This window comes from Baudoinia panamericana (assembly GCF_000338955.1).
Source record: "Baudoinia panamericana UAMH 10762 unplaced genomic scaffold BAUCOscaffold_5, whole genome shotgun sequence".
In the NCBI taxonomy this organism is placed as follows: Eukaryota; Fungi; Ascomycota; class Dothideomycetes; order Mycosphaerellales; family Teratosphaeriaceae; genus Baudoinia; species Baudoinia panamericana.
In genome coordinates this window covers 1,213,334-1,239,029 of record NW_006911261.1, presented here as the reverse complement: position 1 = coordinate 1,239,029, position 25,696 = coordinate 1,213,334, and the positions used below count along the sequence as shown (strand labels likewise).

General features: G+C 54.4%; 11 protein-coding genes across 11 annotated transcripts; 6 read left to right on the top strand and 5 right to left on the bottom strand.

Moving 5' to 3' along the window:
* Nucleotides 1-45: 45 nt before the first annotated feature.
* BAUCODRAFT_454374 (uncharacterized protein) lies at nucleotides 46-4,946 on the bottom strand. Its single transcript, XM_007677661.1, has 3 exons — nucleotides 4,338-4,946; nucleotides 537-4,263; nucleotides 46-479 (listed from the first exon to the last, which is right to left on the bottom strand). The coding sequence occupies exons 1-3, from the start codon at nucleotides 4,855-4,857 to the stop codon at nucleotides 104-106; spliced, it is 4,623 nt and encodes a 1,540-aa protein (XP_007675851.1). The 5' UTR covers nucleotides 4,858-4,946; the 3' UTR covers nucleotides 46-103.
* A 720-nt stretch (nucleotides 4,947-5,666) lies between these two features.
* Nucleotides 5,667-9,132, bottom strand: BAUCODRAFT_575445 (uncharacterized protein; the record flags this gene model as incomplete). The annotated part of the gene is made up of 6 exons (XM_007677660.1): nucleotides 8,430-9,132; nucleotides 8,278-8,371; nucleotides 7,515-8,231; nucleotides 7,037-7,358; nucleotides 5,987-6,922; nucleotides 5,667-5,914 (listed from the first exon to the last, which is right to left on the bottom strand). The coding sequence occupies exons 1-6, from the start codon at nucleotides 8,687-8,689 to the stop codon at nucleotides 5,667-5,669; spliced, it is 2,577 nt and encodes an 858-aa protein (XP_007675850.1). The 5' UTR covers nucleotides 8,690-9,132.
* Nucleotides 9,122-10,553, bottom strand: BAUCODRAFT_68720 (uncharacterized protein; the record flags this gene model as incomplete). Its single annotated transcript, XM_007677267.1, has 3 exons — nucleotides 9,122-9,387; nucleotides 9,439-10,128; nucleotides 10,181-10,553. 3 exons carry the CDS (start codon nucleotides 10,551-10,553, stop codon nucleotides 9,122-9,124), a joined length of 1,329 nt encoding a protein of 442 aa, XP_007675457.1.
* A 550-nt stretch (nucleotides 10,554-11,103) lies between these two features.
* On the top strand, nucleotides 11,104-12,570 carry BAUCODRAFT_33218 (uncharacterized protein). Its single transcript, XM_007677086.1, has 2 exons — nucleotides 11,104-11,770; nucleotides 11,819-12,570. Exons 1-2 carry the CDS (start codon nucleotides 11,299-11,301, stop codon nucleotides 12,313-12,315), a joined length of 969 nt encoding a protein of 322 aa, XP_007675276.1. The 5' UTR covers nucleotides 11,104-11,298; the 3' UTR covers nucleotides 12,316-12,570.
* A 94-nt stretch (nucleotides 12,571-12,664) lies between these two features.
* BAUCODRAFT_33217 (uncharacterized protein) lies at nucleotides 12,665-14,378 on the top strand. The gene is made up of 3 exons (XM_007677085.1): nucleotides 12,665-13,873; nucleotides 13,942-14,058; nucleotides 14,120-14,378. Exons 1-3 carry the CDS (start codon nucleotides 12,722-12,724, stop codon nucleotides 14,171-14,173), a joined length of 1,323 nt encoding a protein of 440 aa, XP_007675275.1. The 5' UTR covers nucleotides 12,665-12,721; the 3' UTR covers nucleotides 14,174-14,378.
* A 1,658-nt stretch (nucleotides 14,379-16,036) lies between these two features.
* On the bottom strand, nucleotides 16,037-16,548 carry BAUCODRAFT_454303 (uncharacterized protein). Its single transcript, XM_007677659.1, has one exon. It carries the CDS (start codon nucleotides 16,407-16,409, stop codon nucleotides 16,149-16,151), a length of 261 nt encoding a protein of 86 aa, XP_007675849.1. The 5' UTR covers nucleotides 16,410-16,548; the 3' UTR covers nucleotides 16,037-16,148.
* A 388-nt stretch (nucleotides 16,549-16,936) lies between these two features.
* BAUCODRAFT_68256 (uncharacterized protein) lies at nucleotides 16,937-18,094 on the top strand (the record flags this gene model as incomplete). Its single annotated transcript, XM_007677229.1, has 1 exon — nucleotides 16,937-18,094. A coding segment is annotated over one exon (1,158 nt), but the record flags the coding sequence as incomplete, so codon positions are not given.
* Nucleotides 18,095-19,142: 1,048 nt separating this feature from the next.
* Nucleotides 19,143-20,381, top strand: BAUCODRAFT_453808 (uncharacterized protein). Its single transcript, XM_007677658.1, has 3 exons — nucleotides 19,143-19,577; nucleotides 19,635-19,958; nucleotides 20,010-20,381. Exons 1-3 carry the CDS (start codon nucleotides 19,348-19,350, stop codon nucleotides 20,287-20,289), a joined length of 834 nt encoding a protein of 277 aa, XP_007675848.1. The 5' UTR covers nucleotides 19,143-19,347; the 3' UTR covers nucleotides 20,290-20,381.
* Nucleotides 20,382-20,472: 91 nt separating this feature from the next.
* BAUCODRAFT_68448 (uncharacterized protein) lies at nucleotides 20,473-22,224 on the bottom strand (the record flags this gene model as incomplete). The annotated part of the gene is made up of 1 exon (XM_007677244.1): nucleotides 20,473-22,224. One exon carries the CDS (start codon nucleotides 22,222-22,224, stop codon nucleotides 20,473-20,475), a length of 1,752 nt encoding a protein of 583 aa, XP_007675434.1.
* Nucleotides 22,225-22,672: 448 nt separating this feature from the next.
* On the top strand, nucleotides 22,673-23,500 carry BAUCODRAFT_33211 (uncharacterized protein). Its single transcript, XM_007677084.1, has 2 exons — nucleotides 22,673-22,946; nucleotides 23,008-23,500. The coding sequence occupies exons 1-2, from the start codon at nucleotides 22,944-22,946 to the stop codon at nucleotides 23,212-23,214; spliced, it is 210 nt and encodes a 69-aa protein (XP_007675274.1). The 5' UTR covers nucleotides 22,673-22,943; the 3' UTR covers nucleotides 23,215-23,500.
* Nucleotides 23,501-23,852: 352 nt separating this feature from the next.
* On the top strand, nucleotides 23,853-25,487 carry BAUCODRAFT_33210 (uncharacterized protein). Its single transcript, XM_007677083.1, has 2 exons — nucleotides 23,853-24,291; nucleotides 24,349-25,487. The coding sequence occupies exons 1-2, from the start codon at nucleotides 24,270-24,272 to the stop codon at nucleotides 25,050-25,052; spliced, it is 726 nt and encodes a 241-aa protein (XP_007675273.1). The 5' UTR covers nucleotides 23,853-24,269; the 3' UTR covers nucleotides 25,053-25,487.
* The last annotated feature ends 209 nt before the right edge of the window (nucleotides 25,488-25,696 follow it).

Below are 25,696 nucleotides of genomic sequence, written 5' to 3'. Positions count from 1 at the left end.
ATCTACTCTATCGAATCTAGAGTTCTATTACCACGGTTGCGTCCGTGACCAAATACATGTACCCATATACAAGCCACGCCGCGATACCCGTTACCCATCCCAATTACTCTTTCTTAGCCTTCTTCGCCTTCTTCGGCACCCTCGCAAGCCAGTAGATCCCAACAGCCGCAAACACGTTGAACACAATAAACACCCACAATATTCCGAAATCCCGCCAAGCGTGCGAGTACCGGGCGCTCACACCGGTCAAGAACACATTCGTGCTCGAGTAGGTACAGTAGTGACAGGTCGACGTCGCGTTCGGATCCTCGAGGTAACCTCCGACTTGTGAGATGTAGCTTTGCATGTATGCCTGGCAGGTCTGACCGGACGGTGGGCTGAAGGTGAGGTATTCGTTGCTGGCGCAGGTGACTTGTTGATTGGCGACGCCGGTGGAGAGCATACCTTCCACCAAGTACGTGAAGGGAGAGACTCGGTACCTAAGCGGATTGGGGTCAGTATTGCAGCCCTCGGGCTGAGATGGCGGATGGACTTACATGAAAATCCAAAAGCCGGGAAGATCCTGCGGTGAGGCGAGAACACCACAGAAGATGAGGCAGAGCGAGAACATCAGGTTGGCAATGTTGCCCCCAGTCTCCGCGTCAGCCATGCCGGCGATGATGAAGGTTGAGAAGGTGCTGGTGAACAACAGGAACTGCCACACGAGAAGGAAGAACTGAATGCCTCGGAGATGGACCTCTCCGGTGGGAATGGCATTTTTGTACAGTCCAATCGGGTAATAGAAGCAGAAAAAGATGATGATGGCCATCAGCGTGTTCCATGGCAGCTCGACGAGGATGTTTGAGAACATGAAGGCCTTCCAGGAATATGTCTTGCTGGGTCGCTCGCGGACTTCGTAAAGCGCCCTTTGCGTAACGAAGTGCGGCATGATCTGCTGTACCAATTGGCCGAAGATGGTGAACAGCATGAAGATGCTGAACATTTGGTTTTGCAGGCCTTGCTGGGTGAGGGGGGCGTTGTAGAAGACGAAGCCGATGAAGAGCGACGAGAAAAGGCACAGCGCCGTCTTCGAATAGATGTAGGATGGTGTGCGCCAATACTGCTGGAATACGCGCTGGGTAACCTCCCAGAACTGGAGTCCAAACGGTGCGGCGAACTCGCGATACGACGCTTTGTCCTCCGTGGATGTCCTAGGGGGTGCTTCCTTCGGACGTTCGTGCTCAAGACGGCCTAGTTCGGCGTGGACTTCTTGGTACTCCTTGCTGTCCCTCCAGGTCTGGTGCCAGTCGATGTCTGTATGAGTTCCGGGAGCAGCACCTATCACTTCGAGCATCCACTCGGCCGGGTTGGCATCGTCTGGACACTTGTGTGCGCCGTTGCGCTCGAAGTAGCTGGCCAGGATGCGGGAGTTCTCGCCGATGCCGCCAAAGTACACAGTCCTGCCGCCTCTAGCGAGGAACAGTAGTCGGTCGAAACGTTGGAAAAGCATGGCTGACGGCTGATGAATGGTACACAGGATGGCCTGGCCGGAGTTCTTCAGCTTCTCCATCAAATCGCAAATGGCCCATGATGTCTGCGAGTCAAGCCCGGAGGTCGGCTCATCAAGGAAGAGTAACAGCTCCGGCTTTGCGGCAAGCTCCACACCGATGGTAAGACGCTTACGCTGTTCGACGTTGAGGCCTTCACCGGGCACGCCGACGACAGCGTCAGCGTACTCGTCCATGTCAAGGAGCTTGATGACTTCGTCCACATAGGCAAGCTTGTCCTTGCGAGACACATGAGCCGGTTGGCGAAGTAAGGCGCTGAAGTTGAGAGCCTCCCTTACTGTTGTAGTCTGGAGATGCAGGTCCTGCTGCTGGACGTAGCCAGTCTTGCGTTGAAAGGAAGAGTCGCGCTGACGGCCATCGACGAGCATATCGCCACTGATAACTCCCATCGTGACGCGGGTAGCGAGTACATCGAGCAAGGTGGTCTTGCCCGCGCCGGAGACACCCATCAAAGCGGTCAGGGTACCCGGCTTTACCCATCCGTCGACATGGTCGAGAATGCGGCGGGTCTCGCTCTTGATCTTGATGTCGTAGCACACATTCTTCCAGCTGAAAATCGCCGTCTGTTTCTGAATAATGTCCGAAGCCTCGACATAGCTCTCCTTCTTGGCCAAGGGAGCTCCAGCTGTCCCATCATCCGATGACTCCACGTCGTCTTTCTTCTCTTTCAGGGAGGCTGGTGTATGCCCACGTCGGAACACCAGCACCTCACCCTTCGATTTCTTCGCGCTGATGAGCTCGGTTGCGGCGAGGTAAACGCCGCACAAGAATATGATGAAGGCGAAGATGATACCAACATTCCGCCATTTATGTGAGGCGTAGTATTGGTAGGCAGAGTTGATGTAAGCATCGCCACTGACGGCTGTTAGGCCAGGTTGTGAGCCAACTGCAGAGCACACTTGTTGTTGCAGCGCCAGACTTCCGTACGACGGCACGAACTGCGAACATTGATAGGATCGCCCGGAAAACTCGTTGATCATGAGCGACTCGAAGCCGTAAGCAACGGGATCGATCCAGTTGATCCAACGACACCATGACAGCATATAATTGACTGGGATGGCGAAACCGGTAAAGATCACAATACCCAGGATCAAGATAGCCGCGGGTGCCATAGCTTGTGACAGTGTCCTTGACAAGCTCGCAATGCAACGGAAGAGCATGCTCATGGTGAGTGTGAGTATGAAGTTGATGAACAAGAAGAAGAAGAACGCTCCAGGTTCCCGTTTCAGGTTAGCCATGAAGTAAAGAGTGAGGTTGAAGATGATCGCATTGACGATTTTGTATGGCATGTCCGTCAGCATCGAGGCTACTGCTTCGGCCGAAGGATGGTATAGAGCGTATCGGCTATGCTTTTCAACAATGGGTCGTTGAGCGTATAAGGTTAGGATCTCCAAGGCGGCACCAAAGGCGTTCATCAATACTGCGAAGAACAGTACGGCGCCACGTTGGAAGAAAGAGATTGTTGTAAGTTGGAGGTTGTAGAAGACTGAGCCGAGAACCAGCGCCATTGCGAAGTTGCCGAACAGTTGCGTGAAAGTGAGAGTAGGATCGCCAACCAGCCGCCGGAAGCCTCGCCAGAGACAGAGCTGGACTTGCTGTGAATAGCTCAAGGTGTAGGGTGACTTCAAGCGTTGAGCCTTTGCTTGCTGCGCTCGCCGGCTATCGGCAAATTGCTGGTACTGCTCGCCATGGTATGGATACTGCTGTTCGTATCTCTCAATGTCAACCAGCAGCTGCTTACGCTCGGGGCTGTTTTTCCAGGCTGCAGCAAACTCATCTGGCGTTCGTGGGACGCGGCTTTCCCAACCTTCTTTCACGACACGCTCTTGGGCAGACGTCATGGAGGTCAAGAAGTCTGCGCTAGTCTGACGCGCAGGTTTGTGGAAGCCGAGCCTCTCGAAGTAATGGCTCGCCTCGCGGCTGTCACCGAAGTAGATCTGCCTGCCTTCATACAGGACGATGGCCTTGTTGAAGATGTCGTAGGCGGCTTGCGGAGCTTGATAAATGGCAACACATGCTGCGCTGCCAGCCAGCTCTGTGCTAATTCTCACAGTCTTGCAGAACTCGATAGCGTTTGCGCTGTCCAATCCTCTCGTGCTGTTGTCCCACGCTTGCAGGGGTGCGCCACTCAAGGCCGCTTCGGCGATCGAGACACGCTTTCGCTCCCCACCACTTACGCCGCGGACAAAGTCGTTACCGACGCGTGTGTTGATTGTGTGACTGATGCCAAAAGTTGCCATGACCACATCCCGCAGATGTTGCGCCCAAACCTTTCGGCTGACACCGCCAGGGGCATGACGAGGTGCTCGCGCCTGTGCTGCGAACGTGAGGGTATCACCAACGCTTAGCATTGGGAAGTGCACATCTACCTCCGCAGTATAGATTGCTTCACCACGGAAGTACTTGTGCATCTCCTTTGGTGGTATCCCCTGGTAGTTCACGTAAGAGTCTTCGTCCACGACGAAGCCATGTGTTTCGCCGGTGATGGTCTTGAGGAACGTAGAGCAGCCGGAACCAGGAGGTCCGAGCACAACGAGCATATCGCCAGACTCCACTAGGCCTTCGAAATTACGCAAGATATCGATCCGCCTCGGCTTGCCAAGACCGACCGCCTTCTTTACCAAAGCAAAGGTGTCAAGCCAGACGTTGCCAACGTCTTTCTGATAGTCGGTCGCCGCACCATAGCCGTGAGCGCTCAGATTCCGAAAGGCGACACCTAAGAAAGATGGGTGGGAGGGTCAGCTACGGTTCAGACAGTCGCTGAGGGTTCGTGCACATCACTCTGCTTACCTCCTAAGCGACCTGGGTTCTTATTGTCGGCATTGCGGAGCTGCATCATCGATTTGACCCATGATCGAGCTCTGAAATTTGACGAGCTTGGATCAAGCGCCGAGTCCTTCTCGGCCTCGAATGGGTTCCCCGGAACAATCGACAAAGTAGAATGCCTCGTGAGTGACTTGGCTAGCTCGTTGACCTCGAAATCTCTGCGAGCTTGTTCTTCTTCATCGGAGGCTGCTTTCGTCTCCGGAGTCTCGATTCCCTCGAGGCCATCCTTCTCGACATCATGGTCGAACCTTTCAGCTACTGACTGTCGCCTTTGTGGTCTTCGACTGTCGGGAGAGCCGACGTAGGACCGTGTCCGGCTGATCGTTCGCGAAAGGATACCACGGTCCTGGGCATGCTCCGCACCGACTGGATCTTCATTTGTTGCTGGAGCGCGTTGCTGGAAAGCGGTACCCGTAGAGCCAACGCCACTTGTCTCCGCAGTGCGATCGAAATTGTTAAACGCAAAGTTGCCGACTAGCGACATGTCGAACACTTGTTGTGAGCCAGATGGTGCAACGAATGGACGCAAGCACTAATGGTATTATAGAGGAATGGAATGCTGTCTTGGATGACGACTTCTGATTCAGAAGCTTGAAGCGGATCGCCACTGGGATATTGCACCGTCTTGAAGAATGAATGGGAGGATGTAGTAAGCCGTACGACCTACCTGGATGTTATATTGCATCGCCAACCAAACGGCGACGGAAGCGAAACAGATGATGCGAGCCCAGCAATGCATAAGTCATAACTCGGAGGGGAGTGGTAAGCTCTTCCAGAGGCGACGGACAGTGAGGGGATCTCACGCCGGTCTTGGCAAGAAGGGGAAAGGGGGAAAGCGCTGCCGGATCTCGCAGTTCCGCGCTCCGGAGGACGTCCACCACGTATCCGAGCGCCCTGCAACGAGATTTGTCCATGATTATGCAGCCGGATGCATAACAACAACGCCTCGTCCTGAACGTTTGCGCGCGGACGAAAGTATCTTCTCCATCGACGTGTCAACGAGTGGCCAGCCAGTCGGCTGCTGCGTCGGTGCGTACTGATCCAGCGCCGGTAGACGACTATGCATATTCGCTATTGTGCATCACATACTTCGAGCCGCTCGACTTACCATGCCATAGGTTCGCATGCTGGCGGATGGGCGAAGCTACTCCATGCCAAGTCCAGTCTCGAAGCATTGGCACGAGCATTACTCTGGCTGCCAGCTGAACTGTGGAACTGCAAAGGCAGTCGCACCCAGGTGCTAGATGAAAGAAGTCACGGTTCCGCATGCTCATAAGTTATCTTTACAACGATTTATCTGTTCAAGCTCAGCAGCCCTTCAACATACCGCCTTGCGTCGACCCCCATACCGTTCGCCAGCGATGAAGGACCCCAGCCAGAGCTGACTCCTCCAGCTTTCTCGTCCGCGTTGGGAGCAGCTCTCAGGGCGAACGTACTCCACATACCACTCGCTGCCGTACTACTGCTCAACACCTTGTTCCCGGGTATTGAATTCGACGATTTGCGGATCAGGAAAGCCACACGTTGCATATCTGGCTCCGCTTTAACGGTGGAAGGTGCGTACCCTAACGATGTCGTCGTGGTGCCGCTCCGTTTCGTCTTCAAATCGTCACTTCGGGCGGTGACGGCTGAGGAAGGCTCCTCGTTACTGATGTCGTCTCTGCCACCCGCAGCGGGCGATCCATTAGGAGGAGCAGACGGTGGCACCCTCATACATACAACCCACCATCCACGGCTGGTCTTGCTGGTCCTTTCGATCTCATTGTGTCTCCGCTGCACGCTCTGTAGCGTGCTGAGCACTTGCGAATGCACATTCAAGGCATCAATCCTCGTCCACCCGGGTGGTACACTTGATTGGCTGCTCTTGTCAACAGTCACTAGTCCTTCGGCAGCAGGTGTGCCCGGTTCAGGTATGTTGGGTATACTGGTGTGCACTGTCAACAGCCTTGGGTCGTATATGAGGTCGAATATAGGCCTGGTTTCGCTAAGCGCCGCTCCGCCTTTATGCGGTAGCTTGTTGCTCGTAGTACTCATTACGCTTGCGGTGTCGTCTGCTGGTTCAACATGCGACAACTCAATGCGCTGCGCGACTTTCGCAACGCTTGTTGAGGAAAGCAGTGACTTGTGTATCGGTGTTAGCGTTCGATGCAATTCCTTGTAGAAGCTTGCGTACTGCAAGCTCGAAGTTCGGTTTGCAAATATGAAGCAATAGATGAACGGGCGGTGCACGTAGACGAGGACACGCACGCGCTGCATGCTGTTAGTGCCTTGATCGCTTGGGGTAGCTTCATCCTTGTCCCGGCGCATTGTCGCTTCGAGGTCATTCTCGTTGTCTTCCATGGCATCTTCGTCCCGTGGTCTACATTCAACCTGTAGGGTTCGCAAGACTGTGCGTGGACCTCCGCCTTCATCGTGATAGCTGCCGTCCGTCTCGTCAACTTCTTCGCCGTCAGGGAGACCCTCGAGATCACCAGTAAGACCAATGAGAAAGTGGCCTTTGTTCTCCTGGCGCCTTTGTCTGGCCATCCTAGCCTGTAACGTCTCCCCATCTGGCATCGGTTCGAGGTGGGTCATTGCAGGCTCCCCGTCGTTAGCATTCTCTTCGGCAAAGTTTCCAGTGCTCAGTTGGTTCTGTTGTTTGCGTGGCTTTATTGTTTGTTCACTCGAAGCAGATGTTCTTGACGCCGGTGTAGGCCGTTTTGCCTTACTCGATCTGCCAAGCTCGCTCAAGCCGAATGTGAGGTATTTCATATACTGGTCAGGAATGCCCATAGTGGTGCTTACTGACGGCTTCTCCGTGTCGTCTTCGCGACTTATGTCCTCATCGGCGTTTTTGGTAGCCTTGTCAAGGGCTATCTCGGCAGCAGACACGATGGGTGGCGGTATTCCGGGTCGATGCATTGTGTTGAGCTGTGGTGTGTGCTCGGCTTGGTCGGCGGCGTGATCTTGAGAAGCCGTACGGTCGTGAATCTGCGGTCTCCGATCCTTTGGCAGGATTATGGGGTCGATCGGGTTGTTGTCGAGACCAGACTGGCCGTCGTCGATCGCACGCTCGGCCGCCGCCCTATGCTGTACTCGTTGCCGCAGACCAGACGGGTCAATCTGCCGCGATCCTCGCGGGCCATATGGGTTGCCGTTCACAGCCTTTTGTGGTTCCAGCGGATTGCGCCGTCTGCGCTTCCGCCGGTCACGTAAAGGATTGTCCTTCACGCCGTAGGCATGTTCGCCATATGTGTAGACTTGGCGTGTCCAGAGTGAGATATCGCGAAGCGAAGAGCGGCTTATAGCACCAAGTCCACCAAAAACTACGCCGTCGGCTGATGCAGGCTGTCGACCGCTGCCCATCCATGGTAACAGTTCATCCTCCGGCAAAGACGCTTCTCTGGACGCTAAAGCTGTTGCGGGCTCGCCAAACCTGGAAACGACAAGGTCGATCAAGCCTTCAGTACGGTAGCTCAGGTCTTCCAGAACCTCCCTTTCTCCGCTACCCCACTCCTCCTCACCAACGCCGATGCCTAGCTCTCCACCACTAGCAAGCTTCACGCCACCGAAGACGTCTGCAGCTGGGTTGCCATGCAGCAAGACCTCCCACGTCTTCGCAAAGCGCGTCCAAAAGCGGTCGAGAGCGCTGCACAGTTTGGCGCGCCCTAGGCGGACGAAGAGCTCTGTCAAAGAGGGGCCGTGATGTAAAGAGAAGATGCAGTGCGCTTGAACGAGCTGCTGAATGAGCAAAGCAGGCGGGCTAACTTCTCGAGACGAATATTCCACGCTTGGGTTTGCCCGCACCTGCTCTCCACTCTTCTTGGTTTGTTCGGCGGGCGCATGCGCTATGGCAGGTAGCCGCGTCAGATCAACAGACTATGCGGGTCAGTCTTCATCCAATGGCGTAGTACGTTGTGCCTACTGCGAGTATCCACCACCCTTCCTCCAGCTCGTGCAGGACAATGCGGGACTTCTCTGTCTCCACGGAATCCACAGGCTCGCCATTCGAGAAGCTCCTATCTGTCCGCTCAGTCACTCCTGCCCTCACATGTTGCGTGTTTGAAGTTGCCGTACCTCGCAAAATCCACCATGCCCTGCGCCAAACCAATCTGCCTCAACTTCTCATTCTCCTCTTCGCGTGCTGCATCGCCATCAGCGGCATCACTGCGTCCGCTCTTCCTAGCCGCATTCCGAGCTTCTTGCGCGGCGCGACTGTACCAGAAGACAACCTGGTCCTGGAATGTCTCGTCGGTCGGGCCTAATGTAGGATTATATAAAGCAAGGAAGGACAGTCGCGCGGGCTGAACTTTGTTCGACCATTGCGGAGCGCTCATGTCATCAGGAAAGAAGCTTTTGTCGAGCACGCGACATTTGTTGCTGGGCGATCGGTACAGTAGGACCGTCAACACATGGAGATAGCTTGGGGTATGACGGAGAAATCGCAAATGCTCCCCGAGACGGGGACCCTTAGATCATATATGTCTCGTGCTTGCCGAGAAGGCTCTTCTGGAGACAGCACTGCCCGGGATCTTCTGCACTGGACAGACCGCTGTCGCTACTCACACAAGATCTTCAGTGGGGCAGTATTGTAAGCACCACGAGTGAGCAGTGCCATGCGCATGACCTGCGGGAGCGTCTACGTAGTGTGCTCGGTCAAGGACATTATTCGTATATAGGATTGCATGCTCCATTCAGATGCCCGCGCTTGTGCAACGCTGTCGCTCCGTGAACGCCTCGCTATCACTCCCAACCACATTTTCTGTTCGTTACCAAGCCAGCAAAACCGAAAACAGCAAAGCAGTCGCCAGAGCAGCAAAGCTACTCCTGATTACAGGGGCCGCAGATTGCGTGATACCACAGCATCTCCTATTGTAAGTTACTCCGTTCGCACGAGCAGCAACCTCGAAGACCGATCCTTGCATTGGAAGGCCCTGATTGTAGTAATCGACTAACAGGAAGTTTGGCGGTCGTCCCCAGTCAGCGGTGCAGTTCTGCTGCATCGCTCCAAGCTGTCCGAATTGGTTGGAGGCACCTGCAGCCGACCGTTAGCTATACTTCCAGTAGCACTGTGGGTATTGCGTACCATTGCTGATATTAAGCTCGGCGTAATTTGGAATCAGAATCGTATCACTTGAGCTTCCACCCGTGAGGGCGCCGAGATCCACAGCAGTGTTCAGGTTGTGGTTTGCCAGATACATGTACCTCTCCTCGGCATCTTGCTGTGTCAACCCAGGTGGACGCTGCTGTGAGCATGGGAAGCTCTGGTTGGTAGGCGAGAATGGAGTCTCCCAAATATGGGCGAATTCGTCCAATATATAAGGTACCTCCGTCTGGTTGGCATTGTAATCCATGAACATTACCACGCGCTTGCCCGTGAGGATCATATGACCGAGTGTGGGCCATTGTTGTCTGTATTGCGGGACGAACTCTGGCTCATACAGGTAGCTGGCAATTCCAGAATTCTGGATGGGAGCAACGTAATCCTGCACGTTGCGATAGTCGCTGTTGACAATCAAAAACGTGACCACGTCATATGGATTCTGCTCCAGCCAACCGACAAGAGTCTCGAGTTCCGACTGCCAAGTTCCCGCATTCAGAAGGTCGCAGGTGGTATGGCAGTTGTAGATGGTGTTGTTGACGTAGTGTGTCTCGCCTTGCAACATCCGTACCCCATCGTTCAACTGGTCCGTGATCGACAATTGCTGGTTGCTGGCAGCGTTGTTTCTCACCACGAAAGCCGAGTTGTGAGCACACACTTCGGTGATATTGCTATCTACGCCAAGTTTAGCATTTCCCAACGGGGTACAAGCGAAGTGTCACCATACACTGTCGGTTGCAAAATTCAGGGTAATTGTTGCAAGGGATTGTATTGACCGGTGTTGCTGAGCTCGATGTTCGCGTTGCTGTGAGGTTTGCACTATTCGATGTCGGGTTGGCCGTAATCTGAAGGATCGACTCCGAAGTTGTCGACCGTGTAATCTGCGAATTCGAACTTCTTGTTGCTGTGGCATTGCTGTTGCTAGATGACGAAACCGAACTCTGAGCGGTATAGGTCAAGTACGTGTACCCCGAGCCCGCGAAATCCGAGGTTGGAACAGACGACAATGTTGAGAATGTGCCAGTGTATGTCGGGTAGTCACTCTGTGCTCGTGCGCTAATGGCTGCCAAGCACAGCAACCACAGCGTCGTGGGTAGCATGGCGCCGCACCGGTCACACGCGGTGAGGTTGGCTGAGAGGGCGAGAGCGGCGAGAACAGAGAAGATTGGTAACAGCGTCCAGCGAAGAACCAGCGAGGCGTAACTATGTGGTGGAAAGATTTACGGATACCACTCACCTCGCGAAACACGCGGCACGCGCTGGTCAAGCTGGACGTTCGTCACCCTTTGGGGTCAACGTTGGGAGGGCAAACCTACACGCGTTCAGCAGATGCTCGGATGACGTTTGTGTTCAAAAATTTGGGTCTACAGTGACACTTCCAACGGGGTAGCGGATGGGTCGGATGCTATTCCATGCCCAAACCGCATTGGCCAAACCCAAAACTTGGGAAGTCTGCCTAGAGTCAGGCTGAAGCAGAGCGATTAATGTTAAGTAAAGCGATCCGTGACAACCCAATGTGGGGAGAGGAGGGATGTGTCGCCGCGGATCAGCGTTAATAGAGTTTCTTAGCGGGTGGTTGTTCGCGCCATCTCTGCGTGAACATTTTGTCGGTGACGTTGCGTGGTGGGAATATCGATGCTGCGGCAACTGGACACGCACATGGCCAACGACGCTTGACTCTGGTCTGGCATTGATGATGTCGTAAGCCTAAACCAACGGTAGGTGAGGTGCATTGTACGCCCCATCCTCGTCGTACACTCGACCGTCAATTCGGCCGTAGCCATCTCTTCTTACGCCAGTTTACCCTTTCACAAATTTTGTGCCATATTGACACAGGTGCCCACGATGTTTGGCCGCAAGAGGAGGAACAATGAGGAGACTGGTGACGACTTCGTCCGCAACAGCACACATACCGAGCGTACCCTCACAAACGACTTTGAGCCCTCGAAAGCGCAAGTCAAACGAGCTACGCGGACACGTCTTTGCTGGGCTTTGATCGCCTCCTTCTGCCTACTCATTGCTGTGGTTTTCCTGATACTGGTCGAACTCGGAGACACTCAGGTCAACTCAACGCTCAACCAAATTTATTTTATCCGACTGGACTTGACCAACATCATCCCCGTAACCGTGCCTGATGCGACGCTTATAAATTCTATTGCGCAAACTCTTGGGTTGCACGATTTCTATACCGTAGGATTGTGGGGCTTCTGCGAAGGATACAATGGTCAAGGCACCGTTGAGTGTTCCGCTCCGCAGACTCTGTACTGGTTCAATCCTGTGGAGATCCTGCAGAGCCAGTTGCTGTCAGGCGCTACTAGTCAGTCTATTCCTTAGGGGACTGACGAATCACGCTGACCGATCTTAGTCGCTCTACCCGCAGAGGTCAACGATATCCTTAGTCTCATCCGGACGGTCTCGAATTGGATGTTCGGTCTCTTCCTCAGCGGCGCCTGCCTGTCATTCTTGATGATATTCCTCGTACCAATATCAGTCTTCAGTCGATGGGCCACCCTGCCCATTATGATGTTCACATTCCTGGCAGCGCTCCTTGTCACCGTTGCCGCGGTCATTGCGACGGTTCTGTTCACAATTATGCAGGACGCCATCACCAGCCAGACAAGTCTGAATATCGGTGCAAGCATTGGCAGGGAGATGTTTGTTTTTATGTGGATCGCGGCGGCTACCAGTATTCTGGCATGGCTGATCATGCTCGGACAGTGCTGTTGCTGTGCATCGAGAAGAGATGTCAAGACTGGGCGGAAGAGGGGAAGCAAAAAGGCATGGCGCAATGCAGAGACGATGGGCGTCGGTGAGAAAGGGCCGGAGGAGAGGCGCGGTCGTTTCGGTAGACGGAAGGTTTAAATAATACATTAGCGACGGGGTTTGGCTGCATGATGTCTGCGATGGAAAGCAGGATAGCATGGCGTTCAGCAGGGCATGTATCTTTCACGAGCAATATTCAGACATCGCGTAGTTTTGAAGCCGTTGGCGCATTCCGCATCATCATCGATTGCGAGCGAAGCTTGGTACCAGTTTGGGCGGCTTGAGATTTTTCGTATTGATGGGATAACGATGCAGAGGAATGGATGCAACAAAGTGAACAATCTACTCATCGAGTATCGCGTAATTCACTTGGTCCGTGCTCGTCGCGCTTTCCCTTCGCGTCTGCCACTTGGTGCACAGCGCCCGCATGTCGCAACCTACGTTAACAGTACGTTGCTACAAGCGTCCCGTCAAACTAGAACGGAAGTACTGGAGCTGTATGACTATGCCGCCGTCCACACTGAAGCGAGTCACATCGACAGATCGAGACGTGTCGCCGCCGCCAGCCAAACGAAGGGCTGTGGCAACAACGGCTGCGAACTTCTTCACTCCAACCTCCCAGAAAGCGCCGGAGAAGGTTACCTTCCATGTACTGCATGACACGCTTCTGGTTGGCCGTTATAATGAGAGACCAACCATTTCAAAACTTGTAAAGATTGCTGCCTTTGACTTCGATGACACATTGGTCATGACGAAGTCGAAGAACAGGTTTGCCAGAGGAGCAGACGACTGGCAATGGTGGCATACGACTGTCCCATCCCGCCTGAAGAAGCTCCATCAGGACGGCTACGTGATTGTCGTCATGTCAAACCAAGCTGCGGTCAGTCTACGCCCCACCAGTAAGACACCGAAAGAGGGCATGCGCAGTCTCAACAACCTCAAAGGCCGAGTTACTGCTGTACTGAATGCGCTAGATTTGCCAATCACTGTATATGCGGCTACTGATCACGACATCTTCCGGAAACCTAGACCTGGCATGTGGGAGCAAATGCTTAGAGACCATGGTTTGTTGGATGCGGGTGACATAGACCACGAGAAATGCATCTTCGTTGGCGATGCAGCAGGTCGAGAGGCGGATAAAGCTGCTGGCATTCGGAAAGATCACTCATGCTGCGATCGCGATTTCGCTGCGAACGTCAATATGCCGTTCCGCACTCCGGAAGAATACTTCCTTGGAGAGAGGGTGAAGCCATTCGTGCGCGGTTTCGACCCAGCCGCATATGTTGCATCCAGGCCGACGTCTGAAATAGACCGCAGCAATTTCGCTAAGAAGCACGATGTGGAGATAGTTCTCCTCTGCGGCAGTCCTGGAGCCGGGAAGTCCACATTTTATTGGCAGCACCTGCAACCTCTTGGCTACGAGCGGGTGAACCAGGACATACTGAAAACCCGCGAGAAGTGCATGAAGGTTGCAGCAGAATACGTGTCGAGCGGTCACTCTGTCGCTGTCGACAACACCAACGCAGATATTGAGACTAGGGCGGCTTGGGTGGGCCTGTCGAAGCAACTGAAGGTTCCCATTCGTCTTGTTCATTTCACAGCGTCTGCAAAGCTCTGCGAACACAACGATACTGTGCGAGCCTTGGCTGGGGACTTGGTAAGTGATGCTGGAGTCGACTCGTCCACGCGTCAATGTTATGTGTTTCAGTGGTTGACACGTCGCAGATGAATCCCGAGAAGAGGACGATGCTTCCGAAATTGGCATTCACGGGGTACGCTGCTCGATATCGCGAACCGAAGGTAGAGGAAGGCTTCGATGACATAACAGAGAACGACTTCAAGGTGCGTGACTCCCCATTGACGCACCTGAATTAGACGTTCACAGCAGCTCAACCTCATGCAGTTTGAAGGCTCGGAAGCACAGAAAGCACAATGGGTGAGATATTGGGTGTCGTAACTTTATTCCTTGATAGTTGCTGATAGCATGGTCTCCGAAACCGTCCGAAAACTTCTTGCCACCAATGGAGAAGCTCGGCAACCAGGCTCCGCTGTGCTCGGAAGAGGACGTCGTGTGCCCCAGCTCCAGACGGGGAAGTCGTCCGCAGGGCACAGCAGCACGCGGACTTCCAAGAACCTGGTACAGGGGACTGCCATTCTACGGTGACGAGAAGCACCGCATACAAAACGTGGCAGTCCCAGCCTCCAGGTTGCATATCTCCATCAAAAGCGTCGCAACCCTTACAGAAGCAGCAAAGTACGGTGTGCCTTCAGTGAAACTATCGGTGCTCAGCAACAAGACTTCGTTTCGGCATTGAGCACAACCCACGACAAATGCTACAGTATCTCCTCCGGCGATCACTCAACGTGACAATCCAGTGACGCGATCACGCACAGTAGTAGTAGCCAAGTAGCGCGATTCACGATGCGCTGATCGCGCAGCTACAGCAGGCTAATAACCGCTGGCGTACCGTAGCAGAAGCCACAGCCTCGGCTACTTGCTTTTCCACGTTCTGAAACGGCGGGGCTGCAGAGAACCATCGTTAATGACAGCTTGGCTTGAGAGGTCACAGTAGGGTACTCCGGTTAGCATGTCCGGCAGCTAGGTCACGAAATGCGACCGTATTGGGATGTCGACAAATGGCTAGATCTTCTCACAATCAGATCCTAGTCCGTGAGATATGTCGCGTGCGCAGCCTGATCTCCAGTCACCAGTAACGACAGCGGCACTACCTTGACTTCGTGGTGCTCTCACACTCACAGCTGTGCGATTGGCAAGTGTCCGCACAACGAGCGCGGACATTCATAGTGATGACGAACAGACAATCGCAAAAGCACTGTTGAAACAGCCGGGAGACGGCGCTCTGAAAGCCACCCGGAGAACTCGAAACCTCAACGCTGCGGCGTGCGGTAACCCACCAATGTTGCTGCAGCTGACTACGCGACAGCGCTGCTGGAAGAGGGCATGATCTACAAGATTCGTGAACACCTTGCACGTCTGTCGCAAAGGTCGAAAGCGTTGCATGGCGAGGGCGTGGGTTTGACAATCGATGCACGACCGGGTTCGTGGCTGCAGCCGCGGTGCCACAGGGTCATCCTGCATCCATTCCCAAAGTTGAAGTTTGTCATGCTGCGAAACCTCAGACCTACAGCAAACACATTACAATGCTATTCTTGTCCCGTCGCACAACATCGTCCACGGAGGTTTCGTCTGAGTTTCTACGGTGTCGCGATCGACGACAAAACGTCGAAGAATTATAAAGCGGCGGAGACAGCGATCGCGCTGCGAAAAGTCTGGAGAAGTCCGTACGCCAGACATTTTAGCCGACGGCAGGCCTTGCGGCCATTCTCTGGGCCGCTCGCTCTAGCGCAGGTGGTGGCTGCAGAGCGTTGAACAGACCAATGCTTTTTGACGGGGGCAGTACCTCGGCCAGAAGGCGGACTCTGCGAGAAAGCTTGAGGGCTTTCGGTGTCGGCCTGTGGTACCTGAGGGGGTTGCTTTCGGAGACGCGCTGGCGGAGCGCTTTCATTTTCGGTTTGTGCCCGCACCTTATTGCGTGCGACTCGCTGTATTGGGACTGTTCCATTGGCATGCAAGATGAGCTGGCATCCTGTTACAGCCGCCAAATTGTGGGAGGTGCGACGCTCCCAGACGCTTCCCCGCCTCAATGGAGCATTCTGCCGCTGCGGCTCTCGACAGCGACAGGGCATGGGTCGGCCTGCAAGCGATCGTGCTGCCGTGAATCTGAGTTTTCTCGGTGGATCATCCCGCTCTTCTAGCTTCCTGCGGACAGCGGCAGCCAGGAACCGAACGCTCTAGTAATGCTTCGGCTCACCACAAATTCTTTCCCTCACCCGCCAATTCACCTTCGCCGTTCGGCGCCTGAACTCAACTCCCGGGGACAGCTCTGCTTTTTGGAGCTTGCCGCGTCTGTTCACCTCGGGCGCGACGGCACCTTCCAACCCATTGTCGCTCCCTTCCTTTCTCGTTGCCCACCATCCACTTCAGTCTGCACCTGAGACTGCATCCACTCCTTTCGGCGACGTTGGCTTTGTTTGACGCAGGCACAATCGCATCGTTGGCGACAGCTTACCGGCGACTCGTGCCAGCGCATTGCAGTGCGGCGCACGCAGCTCGTGGCACCTGTGAAAGCCACACAACTCAATTCCAAACGCGCATGCATGTATAGCAACATTCATTATGTCCGCGCGCATATGACGAACTCCAGCTCGAGATCACGTACAATATGAATAGAAGGCGTTCATCTACTATACCGGGGCCCTCGAAACCCAACAATCATCGGGCCGACATGCAGTGCTTCGAGCAGTCATATCAAGCATCACCGACTCACTCGCGCAATTCGTCAGGCGCGTCTACCGCATCGTCGCCGACTACACCGTCATCCATTCGAAGCCACAACCGCTGGCCCAGCTCCAGCTCGTCTCTGATCAGTCCGGACTCGCCTGTCAATCTCACCAAACCCGCGCTACACGATCTAGTAGAAGATCCAGCTGAGGATTCCGGACCTGTTGACGAACCCATATGTATCTGTATGCTTTAGAACGAACCGTGTGAACTGTACATATACTTACTTTCACAGGTGATACCACTATACTTTGCGAACACCGCACGAGGTTGCGGTCTTCGCAACTGTCAGGCAACCCGCCGTCGACTCTGGAGTGGTTGCCTGGCGACGATTGCTTCAATGATGGTGAGCTTCCCGGGACGCGCTCCCCGAAGCGGCGGCGATCTGGCGAGTACAGTTCAGACAGCTTCACCGCGCGGCTAAGTCGGCACTGGCCCTCAATTTCCAGGCGCTGGAAGGAACATAGAGCCTCACTCTCCGTCACAAGCATCTCGAACTGGAGCGCGCCACCTTCTCGGTCGTCGTCTGTAAGGTTGCCGTCCTTCCGACGCTCCGTGATTGCGCCAGTGGAGCCTGTGCTTCTGTCAACTCCACCCTTCACCCCAATCGACAACCAGCCGGTCGAGAATGCTGTTTCTCGGCCGCGAGCACTGTCACGGCCGAACAAGCCAGCAGACATACAGATCCCGGACCAGTCGGACGATTTCGCAGACGGGCAAGAGCTCGTATCTACACCCCTTCTTCCTCCCGTAACAGCTGAGCTTTCTGCCCACGCGGCAGAAGAAGTCCAGTCACCCCTGCAATCGCCAAGCATAGCAGCTCCCAGCGTAACAGGGTCCATACTGGGTACGCCCGTAATGACACCCGTTCACACCAGCATGCCAACACCACCGTTGTCCTCAAAGCCATCAATGGTATCATTCGGAAGGGCACGGTCGACATCTGCGCTGCTACCCTTCTCCGAGATTCCGCCAATGGCAATCTCCGAGGAGACGGATGAGTGGGCCTTCAAACTGGGGCACGCTAACTTCCACATCAAGCCCGACCCTTACCTGCCTGAGCATTGCAGTCCATCAAGCTGCAAAGAGTTGCTCAAACATTGGGAATCTGCTCGTAAACAGATCATGGAGTTTGCTGCGCGCTTCCGTGAGGAATACGGCTCCGGGTCGCCAACATTCAAGCTCATGGAGCAAAAGTGGGCGGAGCTCGATGATCGCTGGCGTGCCTACTATGAGAAAGCAGCTGCCGAAGCCGGTGTGAACACTGATGATATTAATTTCCGCCCGCTCGCAGAGAGCCCTCCTCTGGTCAGGGTTCCGTCGCTCAACGAGCCAGAGCATCCTCCCAAATTCCCGGGCCTTGACGACGTTGGCATTGTGGGTCCCATGGTCGCATATGCGAATACCTATGCGAAAGCTCAAAGCCGGCCCTCTCGCAAGCCTGCTATTCTTAAACTCTTCACTGACCCGGCCTCACTCCTTGGCGGACGGTCAGCATTTGGCATTCGCCGATGATCGATAATGAGGTGCAATCATCTCATCTGTGCAAAGTGATTCACGACATTCATGATAACGAACTCATAACGAAGTACCCACGGTAGTGCACCTAGTGCTCTGGACCACCGGATCAGGCATCTATGCAGCCTGTCCACCATGGTCAGCAGTAGGATAAATGACAGGCGTCAATAGAGATAATCTTCCAACAATGCCCGCAAGGGTTGGAGTCACTGGTCCCCAGAGGGGCGGATAACTTGTATTAGATATCCATTGGCAAGCGTGGGCAGCAACACGATACGCTTCTCAACGGCGTGTGGATAGCCAAACGCACATGGCAATACCGCGCCGTACAGCATGGGTAGACAGGCAGGCTTCGAGCCTCATCGCCTTAGACGTTAAGCCTGTACAAAAGTTGCCATTATGCTCACCATCTAGAAGTGCGCGTCTAGCGAGTCCCTTCTCTGAGCTTTGACTCTCCGTCAGCACTTTAATCATACATGGTGCCTGCTGAGGCGTTGCTGCTGATAAGGGCACCGAGCAACAGCTCGATCAAGCTTCTTCTGTGTCTTGCGCCTAGTAGTGATGCTTACAATGCAATCTACCTTGGACTATTCGTCGATGATGGCACACGATTGCAATGCCGTATGGGTTGCAGTGGATGGTGTCCGTCAGAGCATAGTTCTACGTACGGACTATGTCGCGAATACTGTTCGTGGCTTGCAAGCGGTCAGCTGAGAGAAACCACTTGCGCGGCTTCCCGCCGATTAGCCGCTACCTCTGCGGGAAACACAAACTTCATCTTTCCAGTTAATACCCAACTCCCACGCAAGGTGCTACATGCCCACGAGAACGACTCTTGACGTGCATACCTCGTGCGCGCATCTATCCGACTTTGAGAGTCTCTCGGTTCCTGGAGCTCAGGCAGGACGGTCAGCATCCGCGTTTGTCGCCCGCGCGATAGCCCGAAGCTGAGGCTGTGTGTAAGATATGTTTCAGAAATCTCACTGCCACCACGCCGCCAAGTCATCTAGCCCACCTTGTGTAGAGCTGGACGGATACGAACGCCTCGTGGCGCGGGCGCAAGTCCGAGTCCGAATGGCTAGTATGTATGGTATCCGCCTCATAAGTCTCCTGCGTCTTCATCTGCGTCTGTTCTCTCCCATCGTGACACGCCGGAGAAAGTTCAGATTCTCACTTTCCGAGCTTCCTTGGGAAACGGGGCAGACAAGCAAGAGTCACGAGCATTGCATTCAAGGCTTTGCGACGTGAATATGGTGCACCTTTCCCTGCAGCATCGCGTCAAATACAAGAGACAGGCTTCCTTCTATGGCGAAACCTTCAACACTGCATGGCGCCGAACGCTGCTCGGTCTCTCCGTCACGGCTGCCATACTTAATGTGATGTTCCTGCTGGCTGGCATCTTTATGGTCGTTCTTACTGGGTACTCGTGGGAGATTAACGATCGATGGCACAAGAGCGGCGATGTGGAAGTCGACAGAATGTAGGCTATCTTTCCCGCTTTCTATACGTCCCACACGCTGACTGACGGCGGCTACAGAGGTACGGCGTTCTTCTGGCTGACGATCCCACTCCTGCTCGCTGTCCTCAGCATTGCCGATAGCATCATCCAGCGTCGTGCAGGCGCTCCCAGAGCTGGACTGTCCGCAATCTGCGCCGTCATTGGCTTGCTAGGCTGGGGCACACAGTTTGGTATGGAGAGTACCTGCTTGTTCACGTTGTCGTATAAGGACGGCCAGTACACCGTAGGCGCAGACTTCTGCCCGTGGACCTTCAAGAAAGGCTGGCATCCCGGAACATACTTTCATTCTGCCCTCGGTGTAGGATACTACTTTGCTTGGTCTGCTATATGCATGCTCGTAATGTAAGACTCATCCTTTCTTCACAAGGTCTCGACACTAACAGAGGTCTTCAGCTACTTCGTGCACATTATCCTTGCAGCAATCGTGCTCTTCCAGCAGCGCAAAGTCTCTGCAGCGCCTTTCACTCGGAAGCGCGCATATTCATACCACTCGCCTGTAGATGGCAAGGAAATGCTTACAAACCGCGATATGCCGGATCGCAGCGCCGCCACGACACCCAGGCCATATGACGCGGACCACGAGTTGAAGGAACCACTGAGCTATCACCGGCCTGCGAGCATGTCTCACGATGACCTTGCAGACGATGAAGAGAAGAAGAGGTTGGTGGCGTAGAAGGTGGCACATATGTGCCATGCATTGGATGTTAGACGTCGGAGTCGCGTGCTCTAGATGTACAAACAATGCCGACTCCTCTAGGAAAGTATGCTGGTGCCGTCTGCTCAAGGAAAGGGTATCAAGATGCCTCCATACCACGCCACAATAACACCCTTGCCATGCTGTGGCATTGAGAAAGCTCTAAAGCTTCGCCTTTAATGCTTCGTTCCCATTCGCCGTTGCGGACGCCTCCTTGTTCAGTTCAACCCTCCCATTGCCTTCGCCTTCGCCGAAGAAGATAACCTGCACTGTCAGATCGTCTCTGTATCGCCGACTATACGGCGCTGGCAGTGTGAGGAGCGCAGACAGCATGTCCGAGTCTTTCCCACCCAATGCGTTTCGCACCAGGTGGGTCGCAGCATTCCGATCCTCTACGACAAATCGTTGGTCTTGGCCCGTTTGGACACCCCATTGCTGCTGCCGGATTGGCGCACGCTGACCACCCTCATCTTTTAAGTCGTGATGCTCAACGGGAAGAGAAGCGGCTTTCTGCGTGCTAAACCAACTCTGTAACCAGCCACCAGCGCTGTTAGCAGACCGGCCAACAGTCAGATTGGTGCCGCTAATCGACGCTTGCTTCTCGAGCCACTGGCCAACCAAACCGACGACTTCTTCATTAGTGAGCATCTCCCACAGTCCATCTGACGCCATGACCACAAAGTCGCCCTTGGTAGGGTCTACCTTGGTAGTGGTAACGACGGGCTCGGCGGTAACGTACGGCGGCGTCTTACAAAGCTTCGACGGTGAACGGCCGAAGTAAGACGCATTCAGCTTTTTCTGCGTCTCCGTAGACCACTTATAGATGGCGTCGCCGAACGCTCGGCTTGGCTCAAGACCGCCTAGGATTCGCCCATTCTGCGTGACATACGGCTCGCCAGGGTGTTCAGCTCGCAGCCTGGCATCTTCTGACGCTGTGCCACCAGTTTGATCGATCGATAGAGCGGTGGCGGTCCATTTGCCACTGCTACCTCGTCGGCCAAGTACAGCACGCGAGTCGCCTGTGCATGCTACCTTGAGCTCCTTCGAGCGTGAATCGTAGAATGAAAGGAGTGCGCATGAGCCGGATAGCGCAGGCGCAAGAATCTCCGCAGCGACGACCTTTGACTGCGATTTCAGAACCTTGGCTACACTGTCGTGCGTGATCTCGTTATCTAGCGTCACGAAGCCTTTCTTGATGGCCGCATCCACCGCGTCCGGCGTCGGAAAGGTAAGTTTGGGATCCTGCAGCGCCGACTTGTAGGTCGCGTTGAGCTCCCTTGCCACATACGACACTAGTGTTTGCCTTAGCTTAGCAGATGTAGTCCAGCCAGCGTGACCGTCGAAGACACCCCAGAACATCCAGTCCGACCTCGTCTTGCCGTCTTCGGCAGCAGCGATCGTGTCAGGCACCTCAACGATCTTTTCGACGTGGTCATCCTCTATTGGGTCATTGCTGGGTATCTGCACGACATCATACCGCACCACGCCTTCCCCTCTGCCTACAAGGTAGCTCTCCTCGTTTCTCCGCAGCATGGCCGTGGCTTGCTCGGGGGTAAGCATCTCGAGCACTTTGCGACCGGATTGGTCGGTCTCTTTGCTGATGGGCTGATCTGCCGGTATTTGCGCAGTGTAAAGGTTGCCCTGGTCTACAACAAGCGCCTTGCGGACAGCCTCTGGCAATTGAGTCGCGCCTAGCACGTCGACCGACTCGCTTACGCCGGCAACTTGAGTGTCTGCAGTTCCAGTGCTGTAAGGCCTACTCTGTCCCGATGTAACGCTTGGTGCAAGTGAAGTCGTAGTGGGGCTGTTGGATGGTACAATCCCTTGGTGCTGATACTGCTGGTAGCCATAGTACCCAGCGGCGGCAAGACCTGCGACAGCTATGGGCGTCGATACTCGCCTGGTGAAGCGCATCGATTGCTGCAGTGTTTGTTGCGGGTTGCGGTTCGCTACCGAACGCTGGAATAAGGCATTGTACGGTCCGCCAATGCGCAGCTGCTTGAGCGCTTTACGTGGGTTCGGTCGGCGGAAGGTGCGCAGATTCTGGATGACTGCGCGACGCATTGGAAAGATACGCTCATGCGAATCGCATTCGGTTCAGCATGTCACAAGTGTAGACTCGAAGATCGTTTTGCTGCTGTTCACAAGGCTGCCTTGAGTAGTGCTGGTGTCGCAGCGTTGCGGCCGCTCGAGTATCAGTGCTGAACGCGGCTTAGCGTAGACGCCAAGACTTCTGCCGCGGCTCTTCCCTTCGCACGCAAATTGAACATAAGACAGCGAACATCCAGCCTTCGTAGTCGCAGTAGTTGGACGTCCACGCACCGCTTGCTAAGCGCAATGTCTCAGCAGTCGAAGTCAAAGAAGCCGTCCGCTGGCAAGACCGGGCAGGGTCGCAGCGCCATTGAGGATGTTGTCGCGCGCGAATACACCATCCACCTCCACAAGCATGTACGTTCAGTTTGATGAAGTCCACGGATGGCCATCTTGTCCCTGCAATCGCGGGCCGATGGCATCGGACGGAAGACTGAAGACAAGAGCGAGAATCTAACAGATATGGAAAGGTTCACGGCGTGACGTTCAAGAAGCGGGCACCGAGGGCCGTCAAGGCTATCAGAGAGTTCGCGGCGAAGGCTATGGTATGTCGGCAATGTTTCAATAGCTCAGATATGCTCAGTACTAATCTTGTATTCTGCACAGGGCACATCCGACGTCCGCCTTGATCCACAACTCAACAAGAAGGTCTGGGAGTCTGGCATCAAAGGTGTTCCTTTCCGCCTTCGTGTACGGATATCACGCAAGCGTAACGACGAGGAAGGTGCGAAGGAGAAGTTGTACTCTTACGTGCAGGCGGTGAACGTCAAGGATCCAAAGGGTCTACAGACTACAGTGGTGGAAGATGCATAAGCTTGTCGTGCAATGAGTCTGGCGCAGAGCGGCGTTCTTTCTCACGTCTTACGGTAGCGCCGTGTAATGGCGACGATGTTACTTCGCAATAGGTTTCATCAAGCGCAAGTGCGCAATGCCAAATGTACTGGCCTGCCAGCGCATCTTAAAGATGACCGCTCGAACTTTCTCCATCTATTTGTGCACGTACATGCGATCACAACGAAATAAGACAAGCGTGGGGACACAGCGCTGGCATTGTTACAGTCGTTTCAGATGGAGACCATCACTCGACCTCACATCCGTGGTTAATAGTCCTGGCCGTGAAAAGAGTAATCCATAGGTCTTCACATGACTGGTCAGTCATTGATCAGTGGTCAATGCGCAGGCATCGGCCCGGCTCCATCAGCACCTCTTGTGAGTCTCGCAAGTTGAAAGGTTCCCTCAAGACCTTGACAACCAATTGCTTTGGCTGCAATCTGCAAGCTGTATCTGATCAACCGACAGCTGGGTAAGTGCAGCAGCGGTCGCGTGTAAACGGAGGATAAAGGTCAAGCTCGGAGCTTGTGGCCATGTGACAACTTCTAGAGTCCTGAACACAACGGCGAGCAGTCTCGGTGTTTCTGCCTGACACGTTCTCTCGGAGTCTGTCTGTTGCAGCGACTACAGACTTCGCTGCAATGTCTGTCATCTTGTGCACCGCTGGCTATGATCACACTATTAGGTCCGTCCGTTCCGTTCCGAACACGGCTTCATCTCAGGCTCGTCTTCGACAGCAGCTTTACCATCCACTTCTGCCCAACCCTTACATCAGGCTCATATCTGTACCGTAGTGCTGATACCTCCGCGATAGGTTCTGGGAAGCCCTCAGCGGCATTTGCTCAAGAACGATACCGCATCCAGACTCTCAGGTGAACCGTCTCTGCATCTCCCCGGACAAGCGATACCTGGCAGCTGCCGGCCACCATACTGTTAAACTCTACGATGTCAAGTCGTCCAATCCGGCTGCAGTGCTTACGTTTGAGGGTCACTCTGGTAACATTACTGGAGTCGCTTTCCATTGCGAAGGTAAATGGATGGTGACGAGCTCAGAGGACGGTACGTAAGACGCCAATATCATTACCGCTTCTGTACTCGAATCTCACTTCTCCATAGGGACTGTCAAGATCTGGGATACCAGGAGTGGTCACATCCAGCGTAACTACTCACACGGCGTTCCGGTAAATGATGTTGTGATCCACCCCAATCAAGGCGAGCTCATCTCTTGCGATAGAGGCGGCAATGTCCGCATCTGGGATTTGGGGGAGAACAAATGCTCGCATCAGCTCGTGCCTGAAGAGGACAAAAGTGTCGCCTCGGTCACAGTGGCCACAGATGGCTCACTCTTGTGTGCCGCTGTTAGTAACAGCGTGCACGGTGCGGTATACGTATGGCGACTCATCACAGTCCGCGATGTAACAAGTCTTGTACCGGTGACCAAATTCAAGGCGCACGGCACGTACATCACACGTGTCCTCCTTTCGCCGGACGTCCGTCATCTGGCCACCTGCTCAGCGGACCATACCGCCCGTATCTGGGCGGTAGACCTGGAGAACACGGTGCAGCAAGCGGACTTGGACAGCATCGAGGAAGAAGACCAGGAGTCGGCAGGCTTCGAGCTTGAGCAAGAGCTCGATGGCCACCAACGCTGGGTGTGGGACTGTGCATTCAGCGCAGACTCAGCTTACTTGGTCACGGCTTGCAGTGACCATTATGCGAGGCTATGGGAGTTGCAGAGCAAGACTATTATTCGACAGTACAATGGGCATCACCGCGGCGCTGTCTGCGTGGCATTGAACGACTACTCCGAGACGCGGTAGCTTCGACTGTTGCCATAGGCGAAGAATCTTGTGGTCTCACTACCGCGCTATCTTCTCAACCAACGGAATGGCGCGGAAGGTGTTGTATTTCACATCCAGAGATTGCATCACGCCACTTTCCGTGCAGGGCAAAGCATCGCTCAGATGCTACCGAACTGTGCAATCTCACCCTCAGCATGAGTACTTCCAGGCAAGACACAGACGCGAAGGAAGTATTGGTTTCCAAGATGCTTCCGAATTATCATACTTCGAGACTTGTGGATAGGAGGACAGCTTCTTCCGGGAACGCCACCCGGAAAGTAGGGCATACCGTGGTCGGTAGTCCGCAGAAATGGTTCCACCGCTTGATCTCGAACTGCATCAGCAGGTCACAGTCGAGGTAATCACACTAGTTGTGTAGACTGGAGCAAGTGAAGCCACGGTGGTAATGGTGGTCTAGATATGCAAATCAGCAAGGGTATCCGCGCAGACGTTCGGGATGCGACCATCACCGCGGACTTACACCGTATGTCGCCGTCGTTGTGCTGGTGCTTGAGATTGTCAGGAACGTTTGGAAGTATTCATTTGTCAAAGTCGTTGTGGGCGAGACTGTTGTGCTTGCGGCAGCAAAGACAGTAGTCTTCGAAGTAGTGGTTGCCACCGAA

Excerpts from the sequence above, each read along its gene's own strand:
- BAUCODRAFT_454303 (XM_007677659.1), bottom strand. The coding sequence starts at position 16,409 with ATGTTGCTATACATGCATGCGCGTTTGGAATTGAGTTGTGTGGCTTTC.
- BAUCODRAFT_33218 (XM_007677086.1), top strand. The coding sequence starts at position 11,299 with ATGTTTGGCCGCAAGAGGAGGAACAATGAGGAGACTGGTGACGACTTC. Across the intron at positions 11,771-11,818 it reads GTTGCTGTCAGGCGCTACTA|TCGCTCTACCCGCAGAGGTC; the intron begins GTCAGTCTATTC and ends GACCGATCTTAG.
- BAUCODRAFT_454374 (XM_007677661.1), bottom strand. The coding sequence starts at position 4,857 with ATGTCGCTAGTCGGCAACTTTGCGTTTAACAATTTCGATCGCACTGCG. Across the intron at positions 4,264-4,337 it reads GAACCCAGGTCGCTTAGGAG|GTGTCGCCTTTCGGAATCTG; the intron begins GTAAGCAGAGTG and ends CATCTTTCTTAG. Across the intron at positions 480-536 it reads CCCGGCTTTTGGATTTTCAT|GTACCGAGTCTCTCCCTTCA; the intron begins GTAAGTCCATCC and ends CAATCCGCTTAG.
- BAUCODRAFT_33217 (XM_007677085.1), top strand. The coding sequence starts at position 12,722 with ATGCCGCCGTCCACACTGAAGCGAGTCACATCGACAGATCGAGACGTG. Across the intron at positions 13,874-13,941 it reads GAGCCTTGGCTGGGGACTTG|ATGAATCCCGAGAAGAGGAC; the intron begins GTAAGTGATGCT and ends GACACGTCGCAG. Across the intron at positions 14,059-14,119 it reads TAACAGAGAACGACTTCAAG|TTTGAAGGCTCGGAAGCACA; the intron begins GTGCGTGACTCC and ends AACCTCATGCAG.
- BAUCODRAFT_33210 (XM_007677083.1), top strand. The coding sequence starts at position 24,270 with ATGGTGACGAGCTCAGAGGACG. Across the intron at positions 24,292-24,348 it reads GGTGACGAGCTCAGAGGACG|GGACTGTCAAGATCTGGGAT; the intron begins GTACGTAAGACG and ends ACTTCTCCATAG.
- BAUCODRAFT_453808 (XM_007677658.1), top strand. The coding sequence starts at position 19,348 with ATGGTGCACCTTTCCCTGCAGCATCGCGTCAAATACAAGAGACAGGCT. Across the intron at positions 19,578-19,634 it reads GATGTGGAAGTCGACAGAAT|AGGTACGGCGTTCTTCTGGC; the intron begins GTAGGCTATCTT and ends CGGCGGCTACAG. Across the intron at positions 19,959-20,009 it reads GCTATATGCATGCTCGTAAT|CTACTTCGTGCACATTATCC; the intron begins GTAAGACTCATC and ends AGAGGTCTTCAG.